General features: G+C 41.9%; 1 protein-coding gene across 1 annotated transcript; it reads left to right on the top strand.

Annotated features, from left to right (window-relative positions):
• Positions 1 to 9: 9 nt before the first annotated feature.
• Positions 10 to 6,496, top strand: C13H17orf75 (chromosome 13 C17orf75 homolog). The gene is made up of 10 exons (XM_065693940.1): positions 10 to 816; positions 1,085 to 1,165; positions 1,761 to 1,886; positions 2,297 to 2,437; positions 2,629 to 2,686; positions 2,958 to 3,077; positions 3,589 to 3,653; positions 3,767 to 3,903; positions 4,434 to 4,537; positions 5,037 to 6,496. Exons 1-10 carry the CDS (start codon positions 683 to 685, stop codon positions 5,244 to 5,246), a joined length of 1,176 nt encoding a protein of 391 aa, XP_065550012.1. The 5' UTR covers positions 10 to 682; the 3' UTR covers positions 5,247 to 6,496.
• Positions 6,497 to 11,609: the final 5,113 nt, after the last annotated feature.

Genomic DNA, 11,609 nt, shown 5'->3' with positions numbered 1-11,609 from the left:
GGTGGCGCCCGGCGCCATTTTATGCCAGGGGACGCGCTGCGGGATGTGTGGTTAACGTGGAGGGGAAACTGGCTTTTCCCTGCGGAATCAGGCGCGCAAGGAGTCGCTGTCTCCTAAGCTGGCCGTTTTACACGGTGTTTTGGTGGCGGTTAAGCGTGCCCACATAGCTGGCCCTTGGTAGGGAAGCCTAGGGGTGTGAGGGAGCCCGGTCCCTCGAGAACCCCTAGAACTGACGCGGAGCGGCCGCTGCCTGGCCGGGGGCAGGTACATCCCGTTGGGATGTGCCAAGTACCCCCGCAGCTTCCTGCGGTGGCCCTGCCGCAGACTGGAGGCGAGAGCAGCCTGTTAGTCATGAGGCTGAGCTAACGAATGTGCTGCTTAACAGGAAAGCGGCATTGCAGAAGCAGAGTAGGCTTTACAAACCAGGCAGCGCAGCTCAGCCTGCCAGCGACGATGTGAGCAGGTCCCGCCACGCTCCTCACCCCACTCGCTCTTGCTCCCTCCACCGGGCCCGGGCGCTGCCTGCCCGCTGCCGCGGGTACACCCACTGCGGGGGAGCAGCCGTCGCGGTGCACCCGCCTCCTCCCGCACAGCCCAGTCTCCGCCGGGGAGAGCAGCGGCCGGGCCCTGGGGCTGGTGGAGGCAGCGGCAGGGCCCGCGTTCTCCGCGGCACAGGCTCGGGATGCTGCCGGCGCTGCCGGACGGTGACGAGCGGGAGCTGGAGAGCAGCGAGGAGGGCGGCGGCGCGGGCGAGGAGCGGCGGCCGGAGCGGCACGGCAGCACCTACCACAGCCTCTACGGCTACCGGAGCTGCAGGTGAGGGTGCCGCTGGCCGCCGCCGAGGCCTGGCGGGGCGGGTGCGCGCTGGGGCTGCCCACGGGAGGCCGTTTGCGGGCCTTGTCAGTTCCCGGCTGCTTGAATTCGCTTTATTTCCCTCCCCGAAGGGATTATTTTCATCCCTCAGTGTCCAGATATTCTGCCCCTTTAAAACGCCCTCCTGCCTTACCTTTCCTGCTGCAGCCCCTCTTACCAGTTGTGTGTGTTAAGGCTGTAAAATGAACCAAAGGGATGGCTTGATTTTCAGATCCTCGCAGCAGAGAGCAGGCGGCGGGGATGGCAGTCCCAGCAGTGCTGCGGCACAGACACCCTCCAGCGAAGATTTCAGGTAAACCCCATCTGCAGAGCAGCATAATCGCTTGTAACACCCCGGTTTTATGTCTTTGCTGTATTGCAAATAAGCAAGTGCGTTGAAGTCACTTCAAAGGAGAAACCTCAGTGAAACCCTGGTAATTCGTTTCTGGAATACCTAGGGATTGGACACAACTACAGAGCTCAAATAACATATTAAACATAAACTCATATTTGAATTTGAACTCTGTTTTCTTTCCTATTAATACTTGACATTTCTGTATTAAGTCTTCATGTAGATAAAAGATAATTAAAACGTATTAAGCAGTTTTAGATGGACATCTTATCTTTCCAAAAGCTCTGTAATGGAGTTGTTGCTCCATGTTACAACTCGGGAAACATAAGAAGAAAGAGTGACTTGTTCATAGCTGCTGAGGAGTTCAGCATCAGCTGACACCATGACTCCAGACTTCTGGTCTAGCAGCCAAACAGCTGAATATGTTTCTAAGGGCCAGAAGTCACAGACTGAGTTACCTGTAAGCCAGACAGCTCACAATAGTCCCCCTTACAGCAGAGAAACAGAACGGTAACATTTGCTTTTTACTAATGATTTCTTCTTGTTTTTTTTAAAGCCTCTCCTTGCTGGATACTAATTTACCAGCAGAAGCAGAGACTGAACTGCGCACTTTTATCTCTAAGCGTCTTACTAAAGGAGCTCTGTTTGAAGGAATGGGGAATGTAGCATCAGTGGGGCTGAGGTAAACTTCAAATGTTATTTGTGAATGAGAAACTGCAAGAACCACTGGCAGCATTGCGTATCTTGCCATCTGCTGCTGCGCTTGGGTTTAATCCTGATTCCATGTCTGTTGATGCTGTTTATAAGAGCTTTATGCAATGGCACTTCCATTATTTTTGAGAAAAATATTGTAGTAAATAATTTGCTCTTTGAATGCTACAAAATACTACATGTTTATTGCTCCTTCCTTTTAAACTACTCTGATCGCACCACAGAGGAAAAAAGTGAAAGTCTGAGAGCTCTGTATTTGATCTAGGAGCCACTAGTTCTACCCAGTGAAAATTGTTTCTGTAAGTCACGTATGTCTGCTTTTTGCATGTATTTATTGTGATGTATCTGTAACAAAATAATTCTTTTTTTTTTCCTAAATAGAATACCGGAATATAAAGTTGGTTGTTATTACTGTCGTTTCCAACCAGAAAATATTCTAGAAATGGCAACACTAGAATCAGACATCACTGTTCCAGAATATGTGGTTTGTTTCTTAGGTGGCTCAGAGAAAGGTCTAGAACTATATCCTTACCTTTGACTTTATCTGTGTGGAGAGGGAGATGTAAAAATTATGTTCCCATTTTGTCTGTTTCCTGCTTGAAATCAGCTCATTTGTGCACACCTTCCAGTAACTGAAAATGTAATAACAGCCATTACTGAAAGGGAAAGATGCAGGTCTTAAATGATGCATCTCATTTTCCTTAAGAAGATACTTTCAGACTTGAGCTGGACAAATATATCCAAAGTCTGAAGATAAACCTTGATTTGGAGGTGAGGCCTAACTTTTTTTCTTGAAGTGGTGAAAACTACTATTTACACAAATAAATTATTACCATAATATTACAGCTTTATCTGTTTCCTAAAATGCCCTTCATCGCTGATCAAGTGTGGCTTAAAAAGTCAAACTCATTATTTTGGTTTACTGTGGTTTAAAATCAAGAAGATTCTGACATCCAAACATCTCGGGTTGAATAATTAGTAGGCTTCTATTTGTGTAGAAATCTAATTTGTAGCTAAAGTTTTGTATTTCAACTTGTTACAGCAAAAACCTTTGGAGTCCTACGTTAACCCCTACTTGAGAAGCTGGTTTGAGAATGCTATATGCCCTATTCAGAGAGTGGTACAGCTCTTCCAGGAGAAACTCGCCTTTTTGTTGCATGCTGTAAGTGCATTCAAACTGGATCACTAAAAGAGGTTCAGAAGCAATCTCAGTGACTCCAGCACATTTAAAATGTTTTTGCATTTGCTTTTCCAGCCAGGAGTAAATGAGGAACCATTCTTTTTCTTCTACTTTTTTTTTTAATTCAGTGGAAGTACTTTTTCTCTGCTTTATTGCTAAGGAAGCACATACTAATTTCTTCTGTCATTTTTTATAGTTAGCTCATTTTAAATGATATAGTACTCTGCAAGTTGAAATTAGAATGAGAAAATTAGAAACAGCATGAGAAAGCTGTCACTGCTGTAATTCCTCTGAACCAAAAGGGATGTAACATTGTGGATGTGCCTCATGTAATTCACTGGGAACAGAAAATAAATTACTCCTAGCTCTAGTCCCTGAGTCTGAGGCAGCTTTGGATGGAATAGCTAATAGAGTATAACTGCTGCATGTCTTCTGAGTGCAAAACCAGCTGCAATGACTGTAACTTTGATTTTTTTATTTTTTTTCTTTTAAGGCTTTGAGTTATACTCCTGTAGAAGTAAAAAATGCAGATGAAAGAACAGAAAAAGACATCAGCAGGTAAAGATACTTTGAGACCAAGGAACCTGTGAGTAACTCGGCTTTTGTCTATGACAGCTTGCTGTCCGGGAGCTGTAGAGAAGCAAGCAGTTTGTAAGAGCTTTTCTTGTCAGGTTTCTGGCTGCTGCCAGTCTCCAAGGACTTGTTCAGGAAGGCACCATGACCTCCTTGTGTATTGCCATGACTGAGGAACAGCACAAGTCAATGATTATAGACTGTAGTGGACTTCTGCCTCAACTCCATAATGCAGGTAAGATTACAGCTGTGAATACTTCATGGTACTCACTCACTTGTATCCACCAGCTGCTGAGAGATGTGGACGTTAGAAGTAATTGAGGATATTCAGAAGCTCAGAGGTTCATTCCCAGAAAGGTTGTATTCTGGCTGGAAATTAGAACAGCGCTTTTCCTGTGAGGTAGCAGTTTGTTTTACCAGACACACTGGAACTCTAGTTTGAAAACGGTTGATAATAAAATCCAGGGTGCATTTAACTTGCAGATCATTTAATTAAGACTTGTACATTTCTGGGAAGCTGCAAAACTTTGTTTCCTATTGTATAGACAAATGTTCTAAAACGGGATTCAACAATCAGAACAGACTTTCACATAATCACTGTAGCTATGTTTGCTTTTCTTTCCACATGTAAGACTTATTTCCCAGCCCAGGTATACTATTATCAGTTGTTGTGTGAGAGTGATTAAACCAGGTGAATGCATAGAACATAGTCTATGTTGAGCTCATTTACCTTTTCTCGTCTCTGTGTTTGTGAACCTGTAACAGGAAGCAACAGATTCTGTGAGGACTGGATGCATGCTTTTGTGAATGGTGCTGAAGGTGGAAATCCATTTCTCTTCCGACAGATTTTGGAAAACTTTAAATTGAAGGTACATCTTCATGTATGTTGAAGACACCAGAGTTACTGAGGGCGAAAATACTCCTTTTTTGCAGCAAAGCTTTAAGTTATTTATGATCATTAATCATTGAATGATTAACTCTGATGTTTAAGTTGAGGACTGGCTTACTGTAGTTGACAAGACCAGACTGTAAAGTAGCGTTAAAGTTTCTTCAGTGAGTACTCCAAAGGTGTTTTCTCATATTTAAAATAAAGCCCATTTCTTACGTGATCTGTCACAATAGGGGAACCCTTGCTACAAGTTTGGACATACCAAGTTGTGATGACCACACATTTTGCTTTGTTACAATAACAATGGTAATAGGTACCAAAGACAACTCTATTTTTACATGACTCTTGAGTAGTAGTATGAAATGCCTATTGGAAATGCTTTTTGCTTCTCCTGCTATTCTTCTTCCTCTTTTCCACATGATAGTATGATTTATTTCCATGTAGAAGGATAAGAAAATGCTCTGTTACTCTTCTCCCAGGCTATACAAGACATTAACAACCTGAAGAGGTTTATCCGCCAGGCTGAAATGAACCACTATGCCTTGTTCAAGTGCTACCTGTTCCTGAGGAACTGTGGCAGTGGAGACATCCTTCTGAAGATTGTGAAAGTGGAACATGCAGAAATGCCAGAAGCCAGAAATGTAGTGACAGTCCTTGAGGAATTCATGAGGGAAACATCAGTGGCTTAAAGCTATCATAATTATTCTGTACTTGTTTGAGGGCATTGTATAAATAATTCATCTGTGCAGCTTAGTTTCACTATTGCAGGATTTTTAATTTGTATTTAAAAGTATTAACTAAGTCAAATCTAAGTTGCAGTTTCGTCTGCCTTTTCTCTTCTTTAGAGAAAGCAGTATGAGCTTTTTTTAATGTGTATGTATCACATCATACCAACTCCTGCAGTTTTCAGTGCTTACCAGATTTCCAAATGACTTGCTCCTTCTCTGAGGAAATCATGACATGTGGTTTTTACAGTCATTGCACAAAAAAAGCAACCCCTGACCTGGCAAGCATTGTGGTATTTTAAATATTTTAAGTATCTTTAAAATGATTGCGTCTAATCAGTAAGATCTGGACTTTTGTTTTAATATGTGAAGAAGCACAAACATCTGGATAAATCATACAAAATGAATTAATCATATTTGTTTATGTAAAAGAACACAGGTATCAAGTCTGTAGCTGGTTTTAACATTCTACTTTCAAATTGGCAGCTTGTTCTGCTGGCACTAGATATACAATTTGTTAACTGGTATGAAACAGAACTGCCTTAAGACTGAACAGAACTTTAGGAATCTATATGTGCTTGTATGTATGTATGTATACACTGGCCAGATATGTTAAATCCCCAGGCTGTTTGATGAATCTCCTTCTTCACTTGTTTCTGTTGTGATCAAGACCACCTTTGTGTGTTCTCAGTACTCACTGTGCATAAATACATGTTTTTCAATTGTGGAGAATTAAACCTGAACATTTTACAGATCAAATATTAACTTTATATTAATTGAAACTTCTTCAGGAACTCAAGTAAACTCAGTTGCCACATGAATTATTCAGACTTTAAAACATTTCACTGTATTTCAGCAATGAATACTTACCTACATCACAGGACATGTGGGCAGCAGAATACTTGAAGGAAGTCTTTGGCTACAGCCGGAATCAGAATTCCTGAGGCCTCTGAGTGACCACATAAACAAGGACTATTTCTGCAGATGTGATAGAAGCAAAACTCTCCATTGTTTTCATTTGTAGTAGAAGGTGTTTGAACACCTGACTTCAGACATTTGGACAACTCTCGCTCAAACAGTAACAGTCCTGCTCATGCAGTTTGACTGTTCTGCCAGTGCTCTGTGCTGTGATGACAGAAGTTGAGTGCTTTCCTGTGACACCACTGTCTTGAACCTATAATAAGGTTTACAATAAACCACATTAAAATCCTCAATAGTGTGCCTACATTATGTTATAAATTAATGTTGACCTTGATGTCTCCTGTTTAAAACCCTTTATTCACACAATGCAGAGGAGCTGCTAGTGTCAGTGACAGCTGAGGTGATGCGTGACATATATGAGCAAGTCAAAGAACACAAAAGTAGTCTGAAAGAAAACAAACCCCTTATTCTCTCATTTGTAGGAGCTCAGAGAAGTAACTTTTTTTTTCCTTGAGAATACTTTATTCGTAAGTCTGTATAGCAGCACCACTCAAGAAAACGTGTCACATTTGTTGGTCTTAGACATTCTTAACAAAGTTGGAGCACTGACTGTAGTATTTTGTCTGCTCAGGAGCTAGGGAAGAGCTCAGTGGTGAAATAACACCAACAAAATAGAAGTTGGGTTGAAGAACAGGTAGCTATGATCTGGTAGGAGTATAAGAAATCGTTGCACTAGTCCTGTCTTGGGCCGGGTGGAGAGTGGGGACAGAGCTGCTTGGGACCCAGTGTTCTATGTGCTGGACTTTGTATTTCCAGAGAGCAACGCTGTGGTGATAAACTGCTCCTGAGATGCAGCCACTATTGCTTTGCCAAGTCTTAATCCCTGGAATTTTTAAAGAGTAAACTGTCTGAAGTGCTGATCAACCTGCACTACCTCTCACAGCTGACCCTGTCCCGAGCAGGAGGTTGGACTAGAAATCATCTGAGGTTCCTTACAACCTGAATTATGCTGTGACCTGTACTACGCTCACTTAAATAAGATTTGTTTTGTTTGCTAGGTAAATGATCATAAATCACTCATCAAAATCCAGGTATTTTCAATCATAACTAAAACTTTGCTTAGTCTTGTTGCAGCTTCTCCTCTCCAAGGTAGTGCATTGCTCAGTGTCAGTCCCACTGAATTTGTACTTCATTACATGTGGACAGCTTCAGTCAGCTTTCTCTGTTGCAAGTTCTTTATCCTGAATTTTCTCAGCACTGCACATGGCTGGCATTATGAAAAACATAACTTTTCTTTCTGCAGCCTTTGTTTTAACATCATCTCACTTCTGCCAGCTCTGCAGAGACTTTGCCATTCAGTTACTTGACTACTAAACTCAAGAAGCTCACAGATAGATACACACACACACTGAAATACACCCTGGTAGTTCATGAAGTTGCAGGTTTTTACTGGCATCATCCCATTAGAAATTCTACTTTCAAAAACAAAACTAAAGGAAATTAAAGAAAAGCATAATAAATAATGCAGAAGCAGCTGGTTTAGCTGCATGAATACCTGGAGAGTATTACACACTTCCTCCTGCAATCAGCTGTTCAAAGCTCAGGATGAAGCACACAAAAGGACACAAGATGCTGAGATGTGCACTTAATTTGCAAGCCTGAAAGATTTTTACTGTACATCTAAGGGTCTGATTTAAAACCCTTGAGGGGGGAACAACAGAAAAAACAAAACACCAACAAATGAACAAACAAAAACCCCCAAAACAGTCAAACCCAACCAAACCCAGCGCTCCCTGGGCCTAGGAATGCAAGCTTAGATTTGACCCCTACAGACCTCTTGCAGTTTGAAAGAGCAGGGGCTGGTTTGGGTTTGGAGGTTTCTCCCCTCTTTGCTCCCAAGAGCAGTAGCACATACAAACCAATCAGTATTTCACTTTCCAACACTTATGAACAATGTTTATGATACAGAATATGATTTGAGCTGCAGGAATAAAATTATAGTGTCTTTTATGAGCCTGTGTGATCAAGCATGAGTATCAAGGATGCAAGCTTTCTGCTCCTCCTCTGCCACAGAGATCCTCAAACTGACAGTATTTATGTCCTTTCTGAAGTTATTTTAGCCAGCAAGAAAAAGTTATAGTGCTAGCAGACAGTAACACATCCTGTTTTAACTGCCAAAACCCCACAAACCCACCTTACCTTCTTGCTAAAAGTCCTCAACTAGTGAATAAAGAAGTTTAAGTGTCTGGAAGCTCAGGTATGTGCAGAAAACTAACATCAAGAGCTGAGTCCCACATGAGGTAGCAATGATATACCTCCCCTTAGGAGAAACAAATCTGACAGCGACTACTGCTAGCTGCATCTTCATTTCTTTAAGTTAAACTTTAACCCAATGTTTGCCAACAAAAACACAAAATAGGTTTCAAAATAAGCCTCCCCTTCCATGCTGATGGAAGGATTTTTAGTTCAGTTATCTCAAAATAACTAAATAGGTTGGAGGTTTGCTGCAGAACTTCCTGGATATTTTATTCCCACCGCTGATTAAAGAGACAAGAATCTCAGTGTTGGCTCTGAGATTTAAAGACATTCAGTAGAGACTGATGTTAAAAAAACCCAACCCTCCACACCAAGAAAGCATTTTAAACAGTCTAAGGTACTTGGTCACCAACTTCCCTGCAGTTCTGAGGTCACTACTGCACTAACACAGCAGTTACCAAATGGTGAGAAAGACTTCAGTTTCTATACAAGTCCCGAGCCAGTTATCCTTGTTTCTCATGGAGAAATAAAGCAGAGGCCACCCTCCCCTTCATCTTTTAAACAAATACTTTTAGAAAGACATAAAAAAGAGTTATCAATGCCATTATTAAAAGATTACATTGCAGAGCTTGAAACCAATCACTCTTCTGTTAAATACTGAGTTAAGTGTAGACAAACATACAAATTTGTCTTTGAAATGCTTTGAAATGCTTCCTAGAATAGCTCTATTTTATATAAATCAAGAAAAAAAAGAAAGAGAAAGCAAACAAACAAACAAAAAAAAAAAAAACACCAGCAAAAAAATTTAATGGATTCTGCGCTCAAATAATATTGTTACAACAAAAATATACAGAATGTGCACGATACAAAAATATTTGGAAACATACCATAGCCTCTTACCTTGCAAATATCATTTTGTTTTACTAGCCCTTAACGGGAAAGTATCATTTCTTCAGTATTTTAAGGCAGAAAATTACATTGCTTAGTGCTCTGTGTTTAACACTTGGCTGTGTTGGTAGCATTATAGTGTAAGCAGAAGAAAAGCTGCATAAATCTAGCTTTATTTGCAAACTAAACAGACACTGTGGGGGAGTCAGAAGACAGTCAGTGACTAACCTATCTATTAAGCTTACTGGAAATTTAAGGTACTTTTGCTTCTTAAATCAGGCCTAGGGAATATTTTGTGCTCTGTGGTGTAAAGTACCCTGAAACATAAATTTTTCTGTATTACTACTGGCATTTCACAAATACCTCATTAGAAAGCTTTTTCCAATTAAAAGCCAATGATTAATGGTGATATTAAAAATACATTTACTTTTAACCAAGCTTGGTTTCTGCCTTATGTGTGATTCTTTCTTTATAGAGCTGAAAAATGAACTGTTTTCCTTTATAAACCAGCTCTCAGCATCAGTGATTGCGGGAAGAAATTTTTGAGTCGTATCACAGAGCACTGCAGAGCAGCCACTGCTATAAAAGAAACACAACAGCAGCAATATTCAAAGAGGCTGAAACCCCAGAGGTGCTGGCTTTTGCTCTCCAGATCCCAGCTTACCTCCAGAGGTTGCCGGTGTTGAACTACATCCATATCCTCCAGATCCACTTTGGGTAAAGCCAGTGGGTGAGGTTTCCAAAGCAATTGAGCTGAGCTTGGATCTATGTAAACAGACTTTGAGCTCTTTACTCACTGAAGTAGGTGTGAAAGTCCCACTGAAGTGTGTGTGAAAGTCCTACCCACCATCCTGTGAGACTAAATATTGGCACAAAACAGGAGCAGTCTTGTGAGGTCAGCAGATAGCTGTCATTTTAGCACCAGCTCTAAATGTGTCAGATTCCACCCTTCATACCCCAATTCAAATTGAAACTATCTCATCTGGGCAGTATAACCCATCAGAAGGAGCAAGGTCCTGGGATACAGAATCTCTGAACTTTATTTCTACTCCAGCAACCTCAGACAATAATAATTTCTCTGGCCTCCCCCTCTCCCATTGATAAAATACTTGCTATGGCTAAAGGAGCAAGTAGTGAAGAATCACAGTATGCCAGGTAAGTGCTAAGATTTCCCATCAACTGATGGGGAAAGAGTGAGTTGTTGTTCTAAGAATTCCAAGTAAACTCAAAAGTAAATTCATCAGCGTTTTACAGCTCCTCTACACCTCACTCAGAGACGGTTTCTGGTAACCTCCTTTCCCATCACTCCAAGTCTCCCCCTCCTCCTTACCAATGCGTGCAAAATTAATCTCTGCCTGTCTCCAAGCATCTAGGAATCAAAGGTGCAATTGGCAAGCCCCGTCTTGCGCTGTGTTGTGCCGCGCTGCCGGCAGATGTCCCTGAAGGAGCTCTACAGCCAGCACCCTGGCTCTCCCAGTCTGCACTACTGCTCCCCGCATCCATCCTGAACCAGTGCTGCAATAGACTTACTAAAAGGGAAGTCCAGCACAGGTGTGTCCTCACGCAAGGACACAAGCATAAACTAACTTCCTCTAACGTGCACTATTCAAATCCATCTGTCGATAACAGTCCTTGCCTTCTGCTCCAGCACTGCACATCCATGAGGTTCAATAGATTCACATTTTCTCTGACTGATGTAAAATCCTGGCAGCAGCTGAAATAAGACCAAAAGAATCACCAAAATCTGACTCTCAGTGTACTGCTCCTTCAGGAACATGTTGTTGACTGTGACAAGCTGGAACCACAAATGAGCAGGATGGAGAATATTACATCTCTGACATAAGCCAGCAGCTTCAAGGACATCTGGAGGTAAAGGAAAAGCCTGGCTGCTATTAGCTCTCTGGTGCTGCAGCACCATGGCACTCCGGGTGCATTAGAAAACACCATAGCTGGATTACCTGATACTCTGTGAAAACACATCAAGTTTTCACAGTGTCATTTTAGTGATGAAAGAAATAAAATTATAAAAGCTTTAGCACTTTGTGCTGCTCCTGACTCCTTGAGCTGATTGATAGGTTCTTAGCAGACAACAGGCTCTGTGTACAACTTGCTCTATGTATGGGGGGTGGGGGTGGTGGTGGAATTCAGCTCTGATGAGCAGGAATGTGGGACGGTTTCATATCTTCACCCACAATACATCTAATACTGCTTTGAAGTCTGGCCTTTCTGATCCCCAGGGCTGCTTGTAGACTTGCTCAGATA

Source organism: Lathamus discolor, chromosome 13 (assembly GCF_037157495.1).
Source record: "Lathamus discolor isolate bLatDis1 chromosome 13, bLatDis1.hap1, whole genome shotgun sequence".
Classification (NCBI taxonomy): Eukaryota; Metazoa; Chordata; class Aves; order Psittaciformes; family Psittacidae; genus Lathamus; species Lathamus discolor.
The sequence above is the reverse complement of the archived record's forward strand: the minus strand, read 5'-3'. Positions and strand labels throughout refer to the sequence as shown.

Bases quoted from the DNA above. Each gene is read 5' to 3' on its own strand.
- C13H17orf75 (XM_065693940.1), top strand. From the start codon at position 683: ATGCTGCCGGCGCTGCCGGACGGTGACGAGCGGGAGCTGGAGAGCAGC. The intron at 817-1,084 runs GTGAGGGTGCCG...CTTGATTTTCAG, and splicing joins TACGGCTACCGGAGCTGCAG to ATCCTCGCAGCAGAGAGCAG. The intron at 1,887-2,296 runs GTAAACTTCAAA...TTTCCTAAATAG, and splicing joins GTAGCATCAGTGGGGCTGAG to AATACCGGAATATAAAGTTG.